This window comes from Scyliorhinus canicula, chromosome 1, assembly GCF_902713615.1.
Source record: "Scyliorhinus canicula chromosome 1, sScyCan1.1, whole genome shotgun sequence".
Taxonomy (NCBI): Eukaryota; Metazoa; Chordata; class Chondrichthyes; order Carcharhiniformes; family Scyliorhinidae; genus Scyliorhinus; species Scyliorhinus canicula.
In genome coordinates, this window is record NC_052146.1 from 18863470 (window position 1) to 18885709 (window position 22240).

General features: G+C 50.0%; 1 protein-coding gene across 3 annotated transcripts in view; it reads right to left on the minus strand.

The window, feature by feature from the left end:
• Nucleotides 1-22240, minus strand: part of myo1ha (myosin IHa) — a 216831-nt gene that overhangs the window by 66391 nt on the left and 128200 nt on the right. For all 3 annotated transcript variants that reach the window (XM_038815345.1, XM_038815462.1, XM_038815402.1), the window contains 7 exons: nucleotides 21286-21465; nucleotides 20387-20485; nucleotides 17546-17659; nucleotides 15505-15576; nucleotides 14049-14168; nucleotides 13241-13308; nucleotides 4232-4337 (listed from right to left, as the gene is read on the minus strand). In XM_038815345.1, the coding sequence (XP_038671273.1) occupies nucleotides 4232-4337; nucleotides 13241-13308; nucleotides 14049-14168; nucleotides 15505-15576; nucleotides 17546-17659; nucleotides 20387-20485; nucleotides 21286-21465 (759 nt within the window). The remainder of the gene's footprint in view (nucleotides 1-4231; nucleotides 4338-13240; nucleotides 13309-14048; nucleotides 14169-15504; nucleotides 15577-17545; nucleotides 17660-20386; nucleotides 20486-21285; nucleotides 21466-22240) is intronic.

The following is a 22240-nucleotide window of genomic DNA, read 5'->3' on the forward strand; positions in this document are numbered from 1 at the left end:
TTCAGCTCTTTGAAAGATTTTTCCAATTGGCCCTGCTCCCCAGCTCTTTCCCCACTGCCTTGCTATTTGTTTTCCTCGTCAGGTCGTCATCTAATTGCCCCATGAAAGTTATGATTGAATCTGTTTCCACCTCTGAGCGGCATGCAAACTCTCTGTTCTGTACTCTGGCTAGTCAGCAGTGAAGTACATTAACGAGCCATTACAAATTCCCATTGGAATAGCATGGCTCCGGTTCATCCCGAGCATTGCAGTTAAGGAATTGGCACCGTGTGGAGATACATCTCGGAGGAACCGGTTTCCCGATGGTGAATCCTCCTGGTCTGTCCATATGACTCTTAAATCAAGGCCGGAATAGAACTGGGAAAACAATCCACCATTGGATATACGTTAACCCTCAGGAGTTTACAAGCTCAGAAACCTAACCAAACATTGGATGTTTTTCTTTTGCCTTTCATTTTTAAGGGGTTGTTCGATGACTTATGTTTCAATCTAAAATCTAGGTGATTATTTTTGTGCATGTGCAAGTAAGGTAACATTTTTCCAAAGTTACAACTGAGTTCTCACACATCAGCTGTCACAGTAACTGCATGCAGCATCAATCTCCCGCTGACTTAATCCAATCTCAGGCCCAATGTGGCACTCCTACCTCTCACACCAACAATCTTTATTACCTCTCTTCAGCTCTTAGTGCCAGTAAGTGCTGAATTATGAGTGTGTTTCGCTTTGTGAACTCACACTGACTTGAGTTAGTGGCATCCCATTAATCTAGCTGGATTTAAATCTAGACAATGCTCGGAGAGGAAAAGAAACGGACGTGCTCCACACATGTCGACGCTACCACCAAGAAAGCACAACAGCGCCTATACTTCCTCAGGAAACTAAGGAAATTCGGCATGTCCACATTAACCCTTACCAACTTTTACAGATGCACCATAGAAAGCACCCTATCGGGCAGCACGGTGGCCTAGTGGTTAGCACAACTGCCTCACGGCGCTGAGGTCCCAGGTTCGATCCCGGCTTTGAGTCTCTGTCCATGTGGAGTTTGTACATTCTCCCTGTGTCTGCGTGGGTTTCGCCCCCACAACCCAAAAATGTGCAGAGTAGGTGGATTGGCCACACTAAATTGCCCCTTAATTGGAAAAAATAATTGGGTAATCTAAATTTATAAAAAAAAAAGAAAAAGAAAGCATCCTATCGGGCTGCATCACAGCCAGGTACGGCAACTACTCGGCCCAGGACCATAAGAAACTTCAGGGAGTCGTGAACACCGCCCAGTCCATCACACGAACCTGCCTCCCATCCATGGACTCCATCTACACCTCCTGCTGCCGGGGGAAAGCAGGCAGCATAATCAAAGAACTCTCCCACCCGGCTTACTCACTCTTCCAACTTCTTACATCAGTCAGGAGATACAGAAGTCTGAGAACACGCACGAACAGACTCAAAAACAGCTTCTTCCCCGACTCCTAAATGACCCTCTTATGGACTGACCTCATTAACACTAAACCCTGTATGCTTCACCCGATGCCGGTGTTTATGTAGTTACATTGTATACCTTGTGTTGCCCTATTATGTATTTTCTTTTCTTCCCTTTTCTTCCCATGTACTTAATGATCTGTTGAGCTGCTCGCAGAAAAATACTTTTCACTGTACCTCGGTACACGTGACAATAAACAAATCCAATCCAATCCAATCCAAAGGTTCAACCTCTGGCACTGACTTGGGCATGACTGGCAAAATGCTCCATTCCTGGTTCTTTCTCCCCTGACCAAGCTCAACAATTCACCTCAACCACAATAAAAATACCCGGAGTGAATAATGGGGCCTTTCAATGGCTGCCACATAACCACAGCGTTCTAACTGCGCTGCACTCAACTGGTTCATCATGTCATGTTTGGAGCAATCACCTCAAAACTTTGGCATTCTATTTGCGTCCCGCTATGGTCTCTGATTGAGCACTAGGGCAATGCTTCCAGAATGTGAGAAGTATTTTATGGGCACATTGAAAGGTTTCATCTGTACGTCTCTGGCTTTGTGACAATGTTGCGAACTCGTTGGTAAAGAATGTGTTTACAATTCCCTCACATTTTGGAGCTCATCTCCCATGGTCTGCAGAACTAGGTCTCAAAGTACACTCACTATTGGCTGCTTTTAACAGATTGAATGTTAGCATTCCCGTACCAGCCTCCCCGGACAGGCGCCAGAATGTGGCGACTAGGGGCTTTTCACAGTAATTTCATTGAAGCCTACTCGTGACAGTAAGCGATTTTCATTTTTCAGTCATTTCATTTCATTCATGTCCAGTGGGCTAGAATAGGAGGGCAGCATGGTAGCATTGTGGATAGTACAATTGCTTCACAGCTCCAGGGTCCCAGGTTCGATTCCGGCTTGGGTCACTGTCTGTGCGGAGTCTGCACATCCTCCCCGTGTGTGCGTGGGTTTCCTCCGGGTGCTCTGGTTTCCTCCCACAGTCCAAAGATGTGCAGGTTAGGTGGATTGGCCATGATAAATTGCCCTTAGTGTCCAAAATTGCCCTTAGTGTTGAGTAGGGTTACTGGGTTATGGGGATAGGGTGGAGGTGTTGACCTCGGGTAGGGTGCTCTTTCCAAGAGCCGGTGCAGACTCGATGGGCCGAGTGGCCTCCTTCTGCACTGTAAATTCTATGATAATACAAGACCAGGGATGTACTTCTGAGGCTGTATAAGGCTCTGGTCAGATCCCATTTGGAGTATTGTGAGCAGTTTTGGGCCCCGTATCTAAGGAAGGATGTGCTGGCCTTGGAAAGGGTCCAGAGGAGGTTCACAAGAATGATCCCTGGAATGAAGAACTTGTCGCATGAGGAACAGTTGAGGACTCTGGGGCTGTACTCGGAGTTTAGAAGGATGAGGGGGGATATTATTGATACTGAGAGGCCTGGATAGAGTGGACGTGGAGAGAATGTTTCCACTTGTCAGAAAAACTAGAACCAGAGGACACCATCTCAGACTAAAGGGACGATCCTTTAAAACCGAGATGAGGAGGAATTTCTTCAGCCAGAGGGAGGTGAATCTGTGGAATGCTTTGCCGCAGAAGGCTGTGGAGGTCAAATCACTGAGTGTCTTTAAGACAGAGATAGATAGGTTCTTGAATAATTAGGGGATCAGGGGTTATGGGGAGAAGGCAGGAGAATGGGGATGAGAAAATATCAGCCATGATTGAATGGCGGAGCAGACTCAATAGGCCGAGTGGCCTAATTCTGCTCCTATGTCTTATGGTCTCATGAATAATGTGTAGGAGCCACTTGCCCTGTTGCCCTCTGTTTTCTCTTGAGGGTGATCAATGGTGCCTTACCAATCAGCCATTGCCCACACATGTCCCCAAATAATGGGCATCAGCAATGTGTTTAACTCTGACTCAAGCCTGATCTTGTCCTCACTCAGTGTCCTCACATCCACCGCCCCACTCAGCGCTCACTGGAAACAGTGCGCAGGAAGGAAGGAGGACACCGAGACCAATTGCGACACCCACACAGCTCACTTTCCTAACGTCAGCTCATCAAGAGTCAAATTTGGGACCTCCTCGGCCCACATGGCTCAAGAAACGATCTTTCACCAACTGAATCGTGTTGAGGGGGGGCTGGGAGGGGGGGGGGGGGGGGGGGGAGAGAGAGAGAGAGAGAGAGAGAGAGAGTCCCTCTCCACATCTCCCTTCGCCTTTCAGATGCTCCCCAAACCCTCCCTCTTGAACAAGGCCTGGCCTACCATCTCCTTATATGGCTCAGTGGCAAGTCTTGTTTGACAATCACCATGGGATGCTCCACCACATTAAACGTGCGACATAAACACAGGCAGCTGCTGTTTGGTTTTAATAAACATGTTCCTATCATTGTAAAATGTCCCCGAATGGATTTTCCCAGAATAAGTCTGAATTATTATGAGAACAATACTGGGAGTTCATTAAGAGGGATAAAACCACCATGATGGCGGCACGGGGGCACAGTGGTTAGCACTGCTGCCTCGCACCGCTGAGGACCCGTGTGCAGTTTGCACATTCTCCCCATGTCTGTATGGGTTTCACTCCCACAACCCAAAGATGGGCAGAGTAGGTGGATTGGCCACGCTAAATTGCCCCTTAATTGGAAAAGAATAATAAAAAAAAATGAAAAAAACCCACCATGACACAAGCTGACTTTCTTCAAAGTGAACAATGGGATATTATCAGAGTAAAATAATCCGAGTGGAATAGTCTGTACCTGAATCCCCTCAGCCTCGTACTCCTCCTGCTCAGATTTCAGTGTCAACTCTATCAGCAGCTGCTGGAGCTTCTCATTACAGTAATTAATACAGAACTGCTCGAAACTGGAGAGAAAGAAGTCATTCACTTGATTAAATCCATTCAAAAGAAAGACAATGTTTAATTTATGCTCCCCTGCCCATCTGAATTTGCTAGCCTCTTCCCTATATCCCACCTTCTTTTCTCCCAGATTCCCGTTAGCTGCTTCCGATATCAGGATACCCCTCTGATTTTGTTACCCACTCAGCAAATCCCAATGGGCTTGTTTTCCCGACCTGGGATCTCACCGTGAATGACCTGCACCGTACTGTACTCTGCCACGATAGATAACGCGGCGGAATCTTACCACCAAAAAACAGCAGCGTCAGTTCCTGTGAGAAAAACCGTGCAAATCCCGCCAGCTCCTTCAGCGGGAATTCTCACGGAATATTGACCCTCTCAGGCAAAATTAACTTTCTTCACGTGACTCAAGCCACGCTCTTGCAAATGAAATTGAAATGAAAATCACTTATTGTCACATGTCGGCTTCAAATGAAGTTACTGTGAAAAGCCCCTAGTCGCCACATTCCGGCGCCTGTTCGGGGAGGCTGGTACCGGAATTGAACCCGTGCAGCTGGCCTGCCTTGGTCTGCTTTCAAAGCCAGCTATTTAGCCCTGTGCTAAACCAGCCCCTGGCAGCCTCTCGCTGATTCACTCGCCCTGGGGAATCTTAATCACTGCGAAGTTCCATCAATCGCCTCCCCCAGACTTGTCCATCCTGTCCAAGCGAGGGATGGCAGCCAGCAGGCCGGCTCTAAGAGTCTCAGAGGAACACTCTCCAGACTACAAGATGGAGTCAAATAGAGGCGGGACCTCCTGTACCCGCGGTCCAGAAGATGTCCCTCCAGCAAAGTGGCCATCTCCGCCTGGGAGGCAGCGACTGCTTCAGTAAAGTGCCAGCTCCCTGCAGAAGAGGACGGGGCAGCCAAGGTAAGCCTGCCACCTCCAGTCTCCCGCTGCAGCCCCTCACACACCCCTCACACCTCCAACGTGATCTCTCGCCCAGCCACCTGTCACATGGTCCTTTTAACCCCCCTTCCCCCCAATCCCCATGGTGGCACCCCCCCCCAGACTCTAATCTACTCCTCACATCTCCGCTCCCAATTCAGTCCCATGCATTGGACTCCTCAGCCATCTGAACTGGCAGATCCCCCGCCGACACTCTCCCCATCTGTCGGACAAAATCGAGCACAATAGATGCTGTAGTGATATGCGTACATGCATATCTGTATATAACTGTACAAATATATAAAGCCATTTATCAATGTATGTAATCACGTGTATGACCTCCAGCCATTGGGTAGCGCCAGACATGCCACAGGTAACTGATGCAGGTCGGCAATTGGTAGTAGAACGGATAGTGGGACAGTCGCACTTAGAGCTGGTCGTGGGAGGAGCAAAATTGCACCTGTTCAGTGAGAACCCTGAGGATACACAGTCATTCCTCAAGCCTTACGTGAGCAAACATCTCACATCATTTCTCCCCAATGATGTACTGATGCCGTCTCCCTTCTCTTTCAGAGCAATCCTCCGAGCAGCCCGGACCATCCTCATGCCGCTGGGATACCACTGACCCGAGCTTCTCCCAGGGGGACATCAGCGTCGAAGAGTCGTCACATCAGTCACCGCACCCCCCACCAGCGCAGATACTCACACCTCAGCAGGATATTTACTAGTAGGCTGGCTTCTGGGGCTCTCAGTGGTGAGCACCTCACAGTTGAAGATCCACAGCAGGTGGCGGCAGGGACGTCCCAGGGAACCTTTTTTGCTTTGATTTATTATTGTCACGTGTATTAGTATACAGTGAAAAGTATTGTTTCTTGCATGCTGTACAAACAATGCATACCGTACATAGGGAAGGAAGGAGAGACGGCAGAATATAATGTTACAGTTATAGCAAGGTGTAGAGAAAAGATCAACTTAATACGAGGTAGGTCCATTCAAAAGTCTGATGGCAGTAGGGAAGAAGCTGTTCTTGAGTCGGTTGGTATGTGACCTCAAAATTTGGTATCTTTTTCCTGACGGAAGAAGGTGGAAGAGACTATGTCCGGGGTGCGTGGGGTCCTTATTTATGCTAGCTGCCTTTCTGAGGCAGCGGGAATTATAGATAGAGTCAATGGATGGGAGGCTGGTTTGCGTGATGGACTGGGCTACATTCATGACTTTTTGTCCTGCGGTCTTGGGCAGAGCAGGCTCCATACCAAGCTGTGATACAACCAGAAAGAATGCTTTCTATGGTGCATCTGTAGAAGTTGGTGAGGGTCATAGCAGACATGCCAAATTCGGCACTCAGAGGGAGTCTGGAGTTTCGGACTCTGCTCAGCTCCTGGCCGATGATGGGCCCCTGCGTCGTCCCAGAGCTGCTGGAACTGTAAAGGCAGAGTGGTGAGCATCAGGATGTGTTGACAGCATCTCTCCTCAGACTGCGAGGCCGACTGGAGGAGTCCCATTGCCTTCTGTCCGGGGGGATAGTGCTGTCACTCCAACGCAATGAGGTCAAAGATTCGATGCTGCCATCCGCAGTGGAGATCTTGGTGCAGGAGGCGCACTTCAGGGTGGAGCATGTCCACTTCATGGCTCAGTTCATGACTCCCATGGCGGTGGGCATGAGTTCCATGATGCAGAGCTTCAACCGTATGGTCAGGCAGTGGTGGGAATCCATGAGAACCTGTGCCAGAGGACGATGGGGCTTCTGGGTTCCATTCCAGCTGCCCCTCTATCCCATGATGGAGCCCAGGGCAAACCCACCCCACACACCCCTCCCCCCCCCCCCCCCCCCCCCCCCCCCCCCCCCCCCCCCCCCCCCCCCCCCCCCCCCCCCCCCCCCCCCCCCCCCCCCCCCCCCCCCCCCGCCGGCACCCAAAGCAAAGAGGATCAGCAGGAGCGCAGCCCTGGGCCCTAAACCCAGGATACCCTGGGAGTGTCCTGCCCATCAGACATCCCCCTCCAGCGACACACCTCTAGCCCAGCACACCTTGAGGGCCCAGGCTGCCCGAAAGTAGGCCTGGGCCCTCAAGGTCCAGCACCCCAAGGGACGCCCACCAATCGCATCTCAGGCAACAGGGACCTGGGTTTGATTCCCAGCTGGTTCACTGTCCGTGCGGAGCCTGCACGTTCTCCCCATGTTTGCGTGGGTTTCCTCCGGGTGCCCCTTTTTTCTCCCACAATTACCAAAAGACGTGCTGTTAGGTGAATTGGACAATCTGAATTCTCCCTCTGTGTACCCGAACAGGCGCCGGAATGTGGCGACTAGGGGCTTTTCACAGTAACTTCATTGCAGTGTTAATGTAAGCCTACTTGTGACAATAATAAAGAGAAAAGATTAATAAAGATTATTATTATTATAGGAGCATCGCTCTGTCCTCAATGCAAGACACCATCATTCTCCTGGAAGGTTGGCCAGTGGCTTTAGTGCCGTGCCCGTGAACTTGGGCACCATCACGAGAACTTACTGCTGGCACCACAGTAATGATGAGATGTCACCCCCCCCCACAATGGTCGGCAAGCTCCTCACTCCCTCGTCCTGCTTGTCCCAAAACCGTGAGACGATGACGGCATTCCCAGTTCTTCAGCCCATGTGACCCTGGACATGGTCGGAGGTCTTTCCTCCTCCTCCTCCGTGGTTAGTGCCTCGCCAACCTCCTCGACCTCCTAAGCCAAGGAGATGTGGCGCTGCCTCATCTCCTCCTCTTCTGGCCGGTCTCTGGGGGCTGAATTGGAGGGTATTCTCCGAATCGCACCTTGAGCAGTCTAATCGCCTGCTCAACCAGCACCCACGTTGAAGCATGAGACGCATTGCCGTGAGTCTCCGAAGGTGTTTGAGGCCACCGCACTGGTGTCACTGGCCACCTCCTGAGTGGGTACCCCTTGTCCCTGAGAAGCCATTGCTCCAGCTGCTGGTCTCCCCCAAAAATGTCAGGGATCGGCGAGCAGCCCAAGATGTCGTGGACATGGAAACTCCTCGGGAAACGGGCACACACCTGGATTATGCACATTGTGCGGTAAGAAATGAGTTGGACATTGAGGGCGTGGAATCCCTTGCGGTTCATGAATGGCGCCACATGATGCCATAGAGACTGCAGGGCCATGTGGGTGCAGTCTATCACACCCTGCACCTGGGCCATGCCAACTAAGCTGGCAGACTCCATGGCCCTGGTCCATGTTTATATAGATGTAAGCCCTCTTATAAAAGGCATCTGTAACCTTCCTAACGGTTTTGTGTGCGATTGACTGGGAGATGCCCTGAAATGAGCCTCTCGCATAGAAGTTCAGAGCGGAGGTAACTTTAAGGGCCACAGGCAGTGGATGCAGTCCCATTCCATGTGGTCCCAGCTCTTGCAGGTTATGGCAAAGGTGGTCCACGGTCCCTGGGACAGATGCCATCTGCTCCGGCACTGAAGCTCCAACATCAGTGGTAGGATGTCTGACAGCGGAAACCCTCTGCCGGCAGAGTCTCCAGCGACCTGCACATGGCGCTGCTCCCAGAACAGCTGTGGGCCCAGCCTCCCCCCTCCTCTGCAGGCTACTGCTCCTGGCCACGTGCGGAGTCACATTAATATCCCTGCTACTGCTCGGTCGCTATGGATACAAAAGCCAAACGCGAGTGGCTCCATAATTCTCCAGAATCAAGCACTGGAAAGCAGAGAATACCAAAGAGAGAACTGAGGATTTCTGACAGACCCCTGACCCTCAGCATCCCACACCTCTGACCCTCAGCACCCCACACCTCTGACCCCTGACCCTCAGCATCCCACACCTCAGACCCCTGACCCTCAGCATCCCACAACTCAGACCCGACCCTCAGCATTCCACACCTCAGACCCCTGACCCTCAGCATTCCACACCTCAGACCCCTGACCCTCAGCATTCCACACCTCAGACCCTTGACCCTCAGCATCCCACACCTCTGACCCTCAGCACCCCACACCTCTGACCCCTGACCCTCAGCATCCCACACCTCAGACCCCTGACCCTCAGCATCCCACAACTCAGACCCCTGACCCTCAGCATCCCACACCTCAGACCCCTGACCTTCAGCATCCCACAACTCAGACCCCTGACCCTCAGCATCCCACACCTCAGACCCCTGACCCTCAGCATCCCACAACTCAGACCCCTGACCCTCAGCATCGCACACCTCAGACCCCTGACCCTCAGCATCCCACACCTCAGACCCCTGACCCTCAGCATCCCACACCTCAGACCCCTGACCTTCAGCATCCCACAACTCAGACCCCTGACCCTCAGCATCCCACACCTCAGACCCCTGACCCTCAGCATCCCACAACTCAGACCCCTGACCCTCAGCATCGCACACCTCAGACCCCTGACCCTCAGCATCCCACACCTCAGACCCCTGACCCTCAGCATCGCACACCTCTGGGACTTCCACCATGCGCTTGCCCCTCAGTGAGTCTCTCTCCACTCAGCCTCACACCCTCCCCTCACACACTGTCACCCCCCACAGGTGTCCCTCACACACTGTCACCCCCACAGCTGTCCCTCACACACTGTCACCCCCACACTGTGCGTGTCTGAGTGTCTGTGTCTATGTGTGGGTGTGTGTCTGAGTGTGTGCCTGTGTGCATGTGTGCCTATGTGTGTATGTGTGTGTGTGCATATGTGGCTGTGTGTGCGTGTGTCTGTGTCTGTGTGTTTGTGTGTGCATGTGTGTGCATGTGTATCTGTGTGCATGTGTGTGCGTGTGTCTGTGTGGGCATGTGTATCTGTGTGCATGTGTGTCCGTGTGGGCATGTGTGTCTGTGTGCGTGTGTCTGCATCTGTGTGTGCGTTTGTGTGTGCATGTGTGTGTACATGTGTCTCTGTGTGTTCGTGTCTGTGTCTGCGTGTTTGTGTGTGTGTGTCTGTATTTGTGTGTGTGTCTGTCTACGTATGTGTCTATGTGTGTGTATATGTCTATGTGTGGGTGGGTGTCTGGGTGTCTGTGTGCATGTGTGCATGTGTCTGTGTGCATGTGTGTATGTGTGTGTGTCTGTGCATTTGTCCATGTGTGTGTGCGTATGTATGTGTGTGTATGTGTATTTTCCTATTAACCTTAGCTGAAGTCCACAGATGTACATTTTCCAGGTGTATCACTCGATTATGTTCAGCAAAATCAAACTAATTGTTTTCCCCTCTCCCCAGCCTATGGGTTGCTGCCACAAGTTGTTGGGTCCTCCTTTCCCCTGACAGCCCAGGGGTCGAGTATTCCTGAGCTTTCAGAATGATGCGAGTATTAATGGTATTAAAGGTGGGGTTACAGTTAATCCTACAATGAATTTATCATGAGAAGTGATGTATACACAGGTGTCCATGTTCAATAGATTATTGATAGGACACACATTGTACTGTTGTACCGTACAGATGTCACTTGTATTAAGATAATACTTAATGCTGGTTTAGCTCACTGGGCTAAATCGCTGGCCAGCAGCATGGTTCGATTCCCGTACCAGCCTCCCCAGATAGGCGCCGGAATGTGGCGACTAGGGGCTTTTCACAATAACTTAATTGAAGCCTACTCGTGACAATAAGCGATTTTCATTAATTTCATTTAATTTCATAATTGGATATTCACCAGCAAAGCGCAACAGAAGAAGCAACACATTGGGCGGAATCCTACTATATTTTTCAAATGTGTCAGGCTCAGACTGAAAACGGGCGTGTAGCTCTCTAGTTGCACAGAGCAGTTTACTCTGCAGATCTTGAGCATCACTGAGTAATAAAAATGAGTGTGCGGGGTTTACACTATCACTCTTGCAGGGCGGGGCCTGAGAGATCTGGCGCTCGACTCCACAGGGATCCAGCCCCCATCTTTAAAGGGCACCCCAATCAGAAGTAAACATCAACTCCTCCCCCACCCACCAACCAAGAGATATCGGGGGCACACCCCCCCTCCCCACCCCCTCACCCCTTTACCCCGACAATCACTGGGGGGGGGGGGCCTCCCGCCACCCTCCGACAATCATCGGGACTCCCCCCCCACCCCACTCCACCACGGATGCATTGTCGACATTCCCCCCCTCTCACTTCCCGCTCCCCTCTGTGGCTGCAAGTTACCCCCTCATTCCCCCCCTCCCGCTCTCCCTCCCCTCAACCACGCATAAATGGAACCCCCCCCCAAACTATGGGGCTTCCCACAAAGGTCTCTTGGCACTGCCCCCGGCAGAGGTTGGCACTGCCAGGTTGTTGTAACTCTTGCGTCACGTCGTCAAAGTTTGAAGATTCGGTGAGAGTGGGGGGGGGGGGGGGGGGGGGGGGAGATCATGTGGTGGGAGGGCTGGTTAATGATACTAACATTTAGTCAACTCCATGAACCTCACGACGTCACTGCCGGGGATGGGGTAAATCGGGAAACGTGATTCTCTGCGGGTTTTCCGACCATGTCGCCGTTCTCTCTGAGGGTGGCAGCGGCTGAAAATCCCCCCCCCGCCCCCCCATTAACCCCGCACCTATTGGAAGTATCTGAAGTGAAAATGCAAATAGGAATCTGCCCAGGACTTCATTGGCAATAAAGAAAGACAGCACTTCCCTTACTGCACACTGGAATATCAACCTTGCGTTGCGTGTTCAAATCCCGGAGTTGCATTTGAACCCGGAATTTTATGACTCACAAACAAGTGTGCCACCGACTGACTGACCATTGGCACATGAGCTGTATGTTTTGAAAGGTGCAATTTTAATCTTCTTCACTATAATAAGCAGGCAACACCCCGGCCCGCCATTCCGTCTCACTAGGTTAGATTCAAATATAGCCTCCACAGGTTAACGGTCAGAGCTCTAATCCACTGGGGAAGGACTGAGCACTGGTATCTGGGCTAGCCTTGAACTCGAGGGCCAGAGGTCAAAGGTTCAAAAGCTTACCACAGTCTTCGAACAGGATTGCGGACTTCCTGTTGGTTGGAAATTGAAATTGACAGTCCTCGTGGTCTGATCGACCAAAAAAGCCGGGTGATAATTTCACAAGCCCCCCCCCCCCCCCCCCCCCCCCCCCCCCCCCCCCCCCGCACAGGACTCCAATATTTGCTCAGGAGTTTAGTTCTCTGACTAAAATTGTCACTTTGCCAAGCTACTTGTACAAATTGGAGTCACTGGGAGACATTTTTAACTTAGGGGTGAAGGTGGGTGATGTCCAACTGACCACCCATTTTATAGATTTTCTCTTTCAGTGACTTTAATGGAAAGCAGAATCGGGTGTGGTGGGAAAATAATTCCGAAGTGCCCGTATCATGTCATGAGCTGATGTCAATTCTCTTTAATTGTTCTTTTTGGAGGGTCGGTGCAGACGCGATGGGCTGAATGGCCTCCATTTGCCATGTAAGGATTCTATGATTGACAATAAATAGTGACTGGGTTAATAGCAGAATTCACTGTTATTCGGCCAGAATTCCCATGTAAACCATTTGAAATGTAAGGAGCAGGCTAGGCTGTTTTGTGGAAAATTGGTTAAGCTAAGTGAAGTAGAACATGAGCCAATTGCCGACCTCAGCCTTAAGAACATAAGAACTAGGAGCAGGAGTAGGCCACCTGGCCCCTCGTGCCTGCTCAAGACTAAAACAACAGTGATGAAAGAAAAGCAGAAAGATATCTTGATGTCCTTCAGAAATGACACAGTGCATCACAAGTACGGTACAGTAGCACAGTGGTTAGCACTGCTGCTTCACAGCTCCAGGGCCCCAGGTTCGATTCCCGGCCTGGATCACTGTCTGCGTGGAGTCTGCATGTTCTCCGCGTGTCTGCGTGGGTTTCCTCCGGGTGCTCCGGTTTCCTCCCACAAGTCCCGAAAGTAAGCTGTTAGGTGAATTGGACATTCTGAATTCTCCCTCAGTGTACCTGAACAGGGGCTGGAGTGTGGTGGTGAGGGGATTTTCACAGTAACTTTACTGAAGCCTACTTGTGTCAATAATGATTGTAATTATTAAGAGGTTCCTACCTGTTGACATCAAAAACTTCAAATCCATAGATATCCAATAGACCAATCACTGTTTTTCTGCTTGGATCCTACACACACAAAAAAACAAACCAGAATCAAGAATCACCCACTGATCACTGACCAGAAACTGACCAGGAGTTAAAATCAGGGCCGAGGAATTGACATTTAGTTGGATATCTCAATTAGAGACATCGAGCGCGATGTACCAGCCATGTTGCACCCGCAAGGTGGCGAGGCGCGGCCGGTAGTTGTCGCGAGATCCATCGTCCAGGATTGACCTGGCTCACCATTCCGTAAGGGATCTACCATGATCTCGCGAGACATCGCGATTTGAATCTTACGGGCGAGCGCCATTCACTGCTGGTCCCCACAAATGGGGACTAGAGAGAACGGCATTTGGTGGGGCGGGGTGGATCGGAGGCCGCCAGCTGCATGCCCTTTGGGAAGGGTGGTACCCTGGCACTGCCACCTAGGTGCCGGCTGGCATTCTTCCAGTGCATATAACTTAAAGTAGATAAAGGTTGAGATTCAAGACACCTGAATTACTCTCCATCATATTAGAAGCTGCAATAGTCTTCATCTGATTTGAGGATGCATTGCTCTGTATCAGATTGGAAGGTGTATACCTCTGTACCAGACTAGAGGCTGCATTACTCAGCACCTCCCACACGTGCGGGGTCCTCAATCCCGACAGTCCACTCATAGTAGAGAAGTGTTCCTTGCCTCAACTCTGACACACGACTCATTGAACGAGGCAATAAATTAATTAAAAGATGTACTTTGTTCACAAAATGAGATGTCTCCTTACCTGATTGGCTAGTGACTCGTTGATCTTGTTAACGAGCCAAGTAAAAGTCCGTCCATAAATAGCTTTTGCTAATGCATCACGAGCGCAAAATGCTTGTTCAACACTCAGAGGACTCAAAACCTTTTGAAAAACAACAGAAATTAATTTAAGCAGTTCAGCATTTTTTGCCTTTATGATTTTATTCTTTATTGTCCTCATCTCTTCTCTCCCTCAGCAAATTTGACAAGCGTTTGAATTTAAAACAACTATAAACTTCTCGAGTCAGTTGCCATCAAATAAGCTCGGGTTGCAATGATGGCTCTTTGGCCATGCAGCGTATCCATGGCTTCAAGGAACTCAGTCATGGGAAAGGTTGGGAAATCCTGAGCCTAGCCAATGGTCCACGCAGCTTAAGGTGGACAGGAGTGGGCACACATTACCAACCAGAAGTGAATCACACTTCATATTTCCTCATGACCGAAGCAGGCGTCGCGCAAATAAGCACCTAAGATTGTTTTTCCCGCATTTAGGGCCTGAAGAAGGTAAGAAACATGCCTGACCGTGGAGCCTGGAGGAGCGGGATGTGGGCAGCATTTATTGCCCATGAAAATATGGGTTTTTACAACAATCAGTTGTGTCCAAATTTTTATTGAATACAAATTTCACCATCTGCTGTAGTGGGATTTGAACCTGAGTCCTGTGAAAATTACCCTGGGTCTCTGGAGTACTAGCCCAGGGAGAATACCACTGCACCACCGCCTCCCCACATGGTGGCAGGTATTGAAGTCAGAAACCTTGAAATCCTTTGGAAAGCGGTTGGATGTTGAGATGGGTGGAGGAGAAGAATGTCGGGTTGTTCAAATGACGGCCTAAATTTAATGGAATGGTTTTCTTGTCCATATGCGTCCTGCGATTTGCTCCTATACAAATAGCATTTGGTACCTAGTGTGGGTTTGGGTAATGGGGAGGGAAATTCATAATTAGAGTTCACCGTGGTGAATTTGTTTGAATAGCAGTGTCCTTTTCATGAATATACCTCATTTCTGAGTGAGGCCCATTCTTTTCCCTCCTCTTTCCTCCCTACCCCTCTCAGAGGTGCTAACTGATGTCGAGTCTGATTGCTCAGTTGCTCTCTGATGCATGTTCTTGGTCTGAACGTGGCAATGAAGGCTGGCGAGTGAGGAGAGTATCTCAACTGAGCACTTTGCAGAAGGGGCTCCCTGGACAGTGATCAGGAGCAGGGCTGGTGGATCATTTTACACCTCCCCAGCTCTTACTGTCACTGTCCCCGAGAGTTGGAGCCTTCCTGCACTCAGTTACCTACAAAGTCATCATAGGCAGCCTGGGCTACATTTTCATCTCCTTTCAGCATTTAATATTCCGTCAGGGGGACTTAAGGTTGCAGTTTCCCTGGTGGATGTGTTCCCCTCTCACTGTTACCCTCGTAGCAAGAGTTTCTGAGGCTTTCCCTTCGTACCTCCTCTGATTTGGCTTCAATCCTCTTGTGCGTTAAACCTTCCTGCAGGACTAAGACATGCACACCCAGCAGCTGCAAAAACAAAGACACGATGAAGAGGCTAATCGATCAGCTTTTATAAAAATTCTCTTTGTTCTATTCCTGTGGTAACAGTCCTAAGGGAGTGAGGCGCTCAGGCAATCGAGCAGTGGCTCTTAGGGTGGTGTAACTGAGGGCAGAGCAGCCCGCTTGATTGCTCCTCCTTCCACAAACATTCACTCCCTCCACCACCGAAAAACAGTGGCAGCCGTGTGTACTACACTGCAAGAACTCACCAAGGTTCCTTAGACAGCACCTTCCAAACCCATGACCACTACCATCTAGAAGGAGCAGCAGATACCTGGGAATATCACCACCTGGAGGTTCCCCTCCAAGTCACTCATCATCCTGACTTGGAAATATATCGCCATTCCTGTCACTGTCCTTCCCTAACAGCACTGTAGTTGCACCTACACCTCAGTGACTGCAGCAGTTCAAGAAGACAGTTCACCACCATCTCAAGGGCAACTAGGGATGGGCAATAAATGCTGGTCTAGCCAGAAACCGTAAAATAATATTTTAAAGATCATAGAAACATCACATAGCCCCTTTACATAGGAACATAAGGAGCGGGATTCTCCCGTACCCGGCGGGGCGGGGGGTCCGGGCAGGACGGAGTGGCATGAACCACTCCGGCGTCGGCCCGCCCCAAAGGTGCGGAATCCTCCGCACCTTCAGGTGCAGGCCGGCGCCGGAGTGATTTGCGCCCCGCTGGCCGGCGTGGAAGGCCGAAGGACTCCGCCGGCCGGCGAGAGTCCGCGCATGCGCGGGTGCGTCAGCAGCTACTGACGTCATCCCCGCGCATGCGCAGGGCAGGGGACACCTACGTGTCGGCCATCACAGAGGCTGACACAGCTGACACGTAGGAAAAGAGTGCCCCCCAAGGCACAGGCCCGCCGCGGATTGGTGGGCCCCGGTCGCGTGCCAGGCCACCGTGGGGGCACCCCCTGGGGCCAGATCGCCCCGCGCCTCCCCAGGACCCCAGAGCCTGCCCACGCCGCCAGGTCCCGCCGGTAAGGGACCTACTCTGATCCACGCCGGCGGGACCGGCAAAAAACCAGCGGGACTTCGGCCCATCGCAGGCCGGAGACTTCGGGCAGCCCTGGGGCCCATTGAGTCTCCCCGGTCCCCGCCATTCTCCGGGGCGGGTGGTGCGACTCACACCTCGCCGACTTTTGGACGGCCAGAGAATTTGGCAGCCGGCAGGGTGGGATTCCTGCCGACCCCCGGCGATTCTCCGACCTGGCGGAGGTTCGGGAATCCGGCCAAGAACAGGAATTCAACTCTTTGACCATGTTCTAGCATTCAGCTAGATACCACTAGTCTATATCTTAACTCCATCTACCCTTCATGAAACTGTAATCCTTAATTCCCTTGCCTAAGACAAATCTCAAAATCTCAGGTTCTATTGAAATGTTCTATTGACCATGCCTTAACAGTTTCTTGGGCAGATATTTCCACTTCTTCTTGAGTTCTGTGGCCAAAGGTAAGTCCAACACACACCAGGCACAACCTCCACCACGGGGTGGGCAAGGAGGCAGGTCCTGAATCCATCCCAGCATGAACTGAGAGTTTGAGTTACTGTGGTAACATGCACGCTTAGATGCAGATTGCAACCTGGAGCTGTGGATAGTGATGAGAGAGGCTCCAATTTATTCCATCACTTGTTCCACCAGGAATGTCTCCCGCTCTTACGACCTGCCATTGGCATGTGTTGGATGGGTTTACAAGTTGATCCTCAAGCTGTTTGGCTGCATTATGAAAGCACCTTCCTTGGTCACAAAGTTTGAGAGTGGAACTTCACCCCAGAGCTTCTGGGTTCAAGACCTTGAGGTGCTTACTATACTTTATGTCAGAATTTCTTGACTGTTTGGCATCATTCCTGATTGGCCTCGTTTTAATTTTAAGGTCATGTTTGGGACTCCTTCATCAGAGGAAATAGTTTCTCTCCTATCATTGTTACCTTGGAGATCCATCTGATTTCCTTGTCAATCGTGATGTTGGCGTGTCCTTGGCCATCCGCACTGAACTGAATGTTTCCCAGGTGCAGAACACTCGCTATAACGCCTAACAGGTCCTGGTATACAAAGGCAAGTTAGCAATATGCACATAAATAAATCATGAATTGAGTCAGAGAATTAGTCATCAAAACTGACATTGACTTGGCATTGTCAAGACATGGAAACGGATTGCTCAATGAGTTATCAGATAACTCTGGCACAGATATTAGTCATTAGGATTTATTAGTGCTATTTCTAGGTTTTAGACAGTCTCCCAGGATGTTCAAAGACATCATACAATGACTTACTTTGAAGCCCAGTCCCGTTGGTACGTAAATGAATGCAGCAATCTTTATTGCACACCACCAAATTCCCCAATGAAATGAAATGAAAAAATGAAAATCGCTTATTGTCACGAGTAGGCTTCAAATGAAGTTACTGTGAAAAGCCCCTAGTCGCCACATTCTGGCGCCTGTCCGGGGAGGCTGGTACGGGAATCAAACCGTGCTGCTGGCCTGCTTGGTCTGCTTTAAAAGCCAGCGATTTAGCTAAGTGAGCTAAACCAGCCCCTGGTGAATGAATAGTTTACTAGTTTATTTATTCTTGATGGTAAGGCTTGAGGGATAGAACACCAAAAAAACTCCAAACTATGTCTAACTATGATCACCACATCAAAAGAATTTAAGTGCTTTCTGCTGAGAAAAAGAGGAAATGTAAGCACTTGTCTCCGAGATGTTTATAAACATTGTGGTTTACTTCACTGCAGGGTGCCTGAAATGCATATAGGGAAGCAGGGTAGCACAATGGTTAGCACTGTTGCTTCACAGTTCCAGGGTCGCAGGTTCAATTCCTGGCTTGGGTCACTGTCTGTGCGGAGTCTGCACGTTCTCAACGTGTCTGCGTGGGTTTCCTCCGGGTGCTGCAGTTTCCTCCCACAGATCCTGAAAAACATGCTGTTAGGTGAATTGGACATTCTGAATTCTCCCTCTGTACCCAAACAGGTGCCGGAATGTGGTGACTAGAGGCTTTTCACAGTAACTTCTTTGCAGTGTTAATGTAAGCCTACTTGTGACAATAAAGATTATTATTATTATTATTCAAGTGTGAAGGGAAATGAAGATAAATAATCCAGACTCCTGGCTGTCTGGAAGCTTTATCCTGTCAGCTACAGCCTACTAAAAGCTATTTCTCTTTGAAAGTGAATAGAAGTCTCGCAGATCAATGGATCTGAAGGGGTTTAAAGCCTTGTGTTATGTTTTGGCTTTCTATGAAGTTACAGCTGCTGCTTTCAACACTTCTGTCTGAAGCAGTGGATGTAAGGGTCCGGTTTCTGTCTGGACTGCTAGTTAGCTTCCAAACAGGAGTGACCAACGGGGGTCACTGATGTGGGTGTCTCTGATATGGGGTGTCTCTGATATGGAGGATGTCTGAAACGTTGTGTCACTGATATGAAATGGAATGAATGAAATGAAAATCGCTTATTGTCACAAGTACTGTGTAAAGCCCCTAGTCGCCACATTCCGGTGCCTGTTCGGGGAGGCTGGTACGGGAATTGAACCCATGCTGCTGAACTGCCCTGGTCTGCTTTCAAAGGCAGCGATTTAGCCGTGTGCTAAACCAGCCCCTAAAACAAAAATTGCTTATTGTCACAAGTAGGCTTCAAATGAAGTTACTGTGAAAAGCCCCTAGTCACCACATTCTGGCGCATGTTCAGGGAGGCTGGTATGGGAATTGAACCGTGCTGCCGGCCTGCCTCGGTCTGCTTTCAAAGCCAGCAATTTAGCTCTGTGCTAAACAGAATGAGGCTATATGGGGGGGGTTTCTGATGGGGGTCTCTGATGGGGGGGTCACTGATATGGGGGATCTCTGAAACATTGGGTCACTGATATGGGGCGGTCTCTGATGGGGTGGGTCTCTGATGGGGGTGGTCTCTGATGGGGGGTCACTGATATGGGGGTTTTCTGATGGGGTCTCTGATATGGGGGTGGCTGATGGAGAGTTGGTGAGGCAAGGTTGGATCACCCTCATGCATGTGTGCTGTGAGGGGGGAGACACTAATTCCCATGGTGGTGATGGAAGGGGGAGGATGCCCCTCCTTGTTAGTTGGGGGGGGTGGCAGGATTTGCATGGGGGGGGGGGGGCTGACCACCGAACCTCGGTATCAGGCCGCCCGCTCAAAATGGCAGCCCGATAACGGGATTCCAACTGAATCCCGCAAGTTCCCCGCCATGCATAAATTTGCCTGGCAAAGGGGTGGAAATGAAATGAAATGAAATTAAAATGAAAATCGCTTATTGTCACGAGTAGTCTTCAATGAAGTTACTGTGAAAAGCCCCTAGTCGCCACATTCCGGCGCCTGTCCGGGGAGGCTGGTACGGGATTGCTGCTGGGCAGCACTCCTCGTGCCAGCACAGACCAGGAGTGATTCTCCTCCGGGAGAAGAAGTTAAGTCTCCCAAGCAGAGTATTCAGACCAAGGTCCTAGCAGATGAGCAACAGCACATCAAACCTTTCCTCTTGTAAAACCTTGGCAGCTGTTGCACGGCAACCCGCCGTCACCTCCAATATCTCCTCCAATCACACAACACCTCGACTTGAGCATATATCAGCACCACCATACCTTCACCATAGCTGAATGAAAGTCCTGGAACCCCTATGTAAGATGGCTGTGGGAGTACCATTCCCACAGTGACTGCAGCAGTTCAATAAGGTGGCTCACCAGCACCTTCTCAAAGACAATCTGAGCACGCAGCCGTACCAATTGTCCCAGGCACACCCCGAGAATGGATTTGTAAAGTAACTCACGTCAATGTCGTTGTCAGTGAAGTCAATCACAGACAGTGCTTTTCGAACAATCTTCCAGCCGCTTTTGTCATTGATGGAGCTCACTTTGGCACACTCACCCTATTGAGAGGCAGCAGAAAATAACCCTTTGTGGCAAAGACGCAGAACAGAAAATGCAACTAAATCAGGACAATAAATAGTGGAAAGCACGGATGAACCTGAGGGGTTAGTAATGGATCTGTCGGGCCCAATGGCCTTTTCCTCTCCTGTAAATACTGTGTAATCTGAACACTCTCTAAGGACTACCGACATTTAAACACCTTTCCCCAATGCAGATTTTAACATTTGAAACTTTGAAAGGTTCAGTGGCAAACGGAGTCATTTGGAGCAGGATTCATTCTTTACACTGCGCTGATTGCATAGAATACATGGCACAGAAAGAGGCCACTGCTTTAAGTTCTACTCTAGCCTCCTCCTGCCTTCCCTGGTCTAACTGCCAGCGTAGTCCTCCATTCCCTGCTGTGTAAATTCCCTCACACGTTTCTCGAGTTAAATACATCTATTCTACTCACTTCAACCACTAGGAGGAGATGGTGGCACAGTGGCAATGTCACTGGACTATTAAACTAGCAGCTTAGATTAATGTGTAATGGGGACAGGGGTTCAAACCCCACCACGTGCAGGCAGTAGAATTTGAGTTCAATTAATAAAAAAAAATCTCAAATTGAAAGTCACTCAATTGATAGCTGCACGGTCATCAAACAGTAAGTGTTCTCCGGCTCGAGTTGACAGCATTACTGTCTCCTGGCTCAGGCACGAGCCACTTTGGGCAGTACGTATCGGGGGAGGTCCATGTGTCTAGTCTCTAGCTGAGGTGGGTGCTTTACCTGATGATGCTGCTGCCTCTCCCCAGTCCTTACCTGGATCAGGTAGTGGTACTGGAGTGGATTGCGTTCTAGGCCCAGCCAGCGAAGTAATTCGGCCTCGCCTCCCTCCAACAACTGGTAGAAAATATGAAAGTTCCGCTCTCCGTGGTTCTGATGGGCCACCCTGGACTTCTCCAGGAGGTAGCTGAGGATGTGGCCCCCAACCGGAGCTCCCTGGAAAAGGAACAAAGTGGGAAGTGGGCGATGGGATGTTTTATGGACAGAGAATGGACAGGTACAGACGAGGCAATGTTCTCAAGACGTTATAATAGCTGTATGAACACTAGAGTCTGGTATAAAGTATTACTGAACGTAGTAATGGGATCAAAAGAGGAACAAACAAGAACCTGCATTTATATAGCACCTTAAATTTTCCTCTCTATTCTCTCCATTCTGTAAATCCTCTCTTTTGGGTTCCAGGGTTAAGCTGACAGTTCAGAAGTTCACACAGGTCAATGTGCAGGATTTCTGTCACTCAAAACCAAATGAGCTAAACTGATGCATGGTCAACATAGCCTCATTTATCTGTTATCTGTTATCTGGCAGCCCTGCAACATCACCACCATGTGTGTGTTATATATTGTCAGATTTTCAGTGATCGAGCTCCATTGAACCGTGCTAAAGGCAGTGCAGGGGATTGAACTACAACGCTGAGCCTTCAAGTGTGGTTTAAATGTTGAGGATACCGCCTTGTAGCAACACCTTATTGCTACAGTTCTCCATTGTGGTGCGTATTTTTCAGAATAGAACATTATTAGTGACAAGTAGAACCTTCCTTATTACGCTTCCATTTTCTTTCCGCTCCCAATTTTTACCGTAGCTTTTTATTTTCCTGGTCTTTCTGGCTGAGTAATAATCCTTTTCTGAGAGTGTGTGGGGGGGGGGGGGGGGGGGGGGGGAGTGTAGGGGACTGGCATGCTGCAGAACAAAACAAGAAAAGATCAAGGTC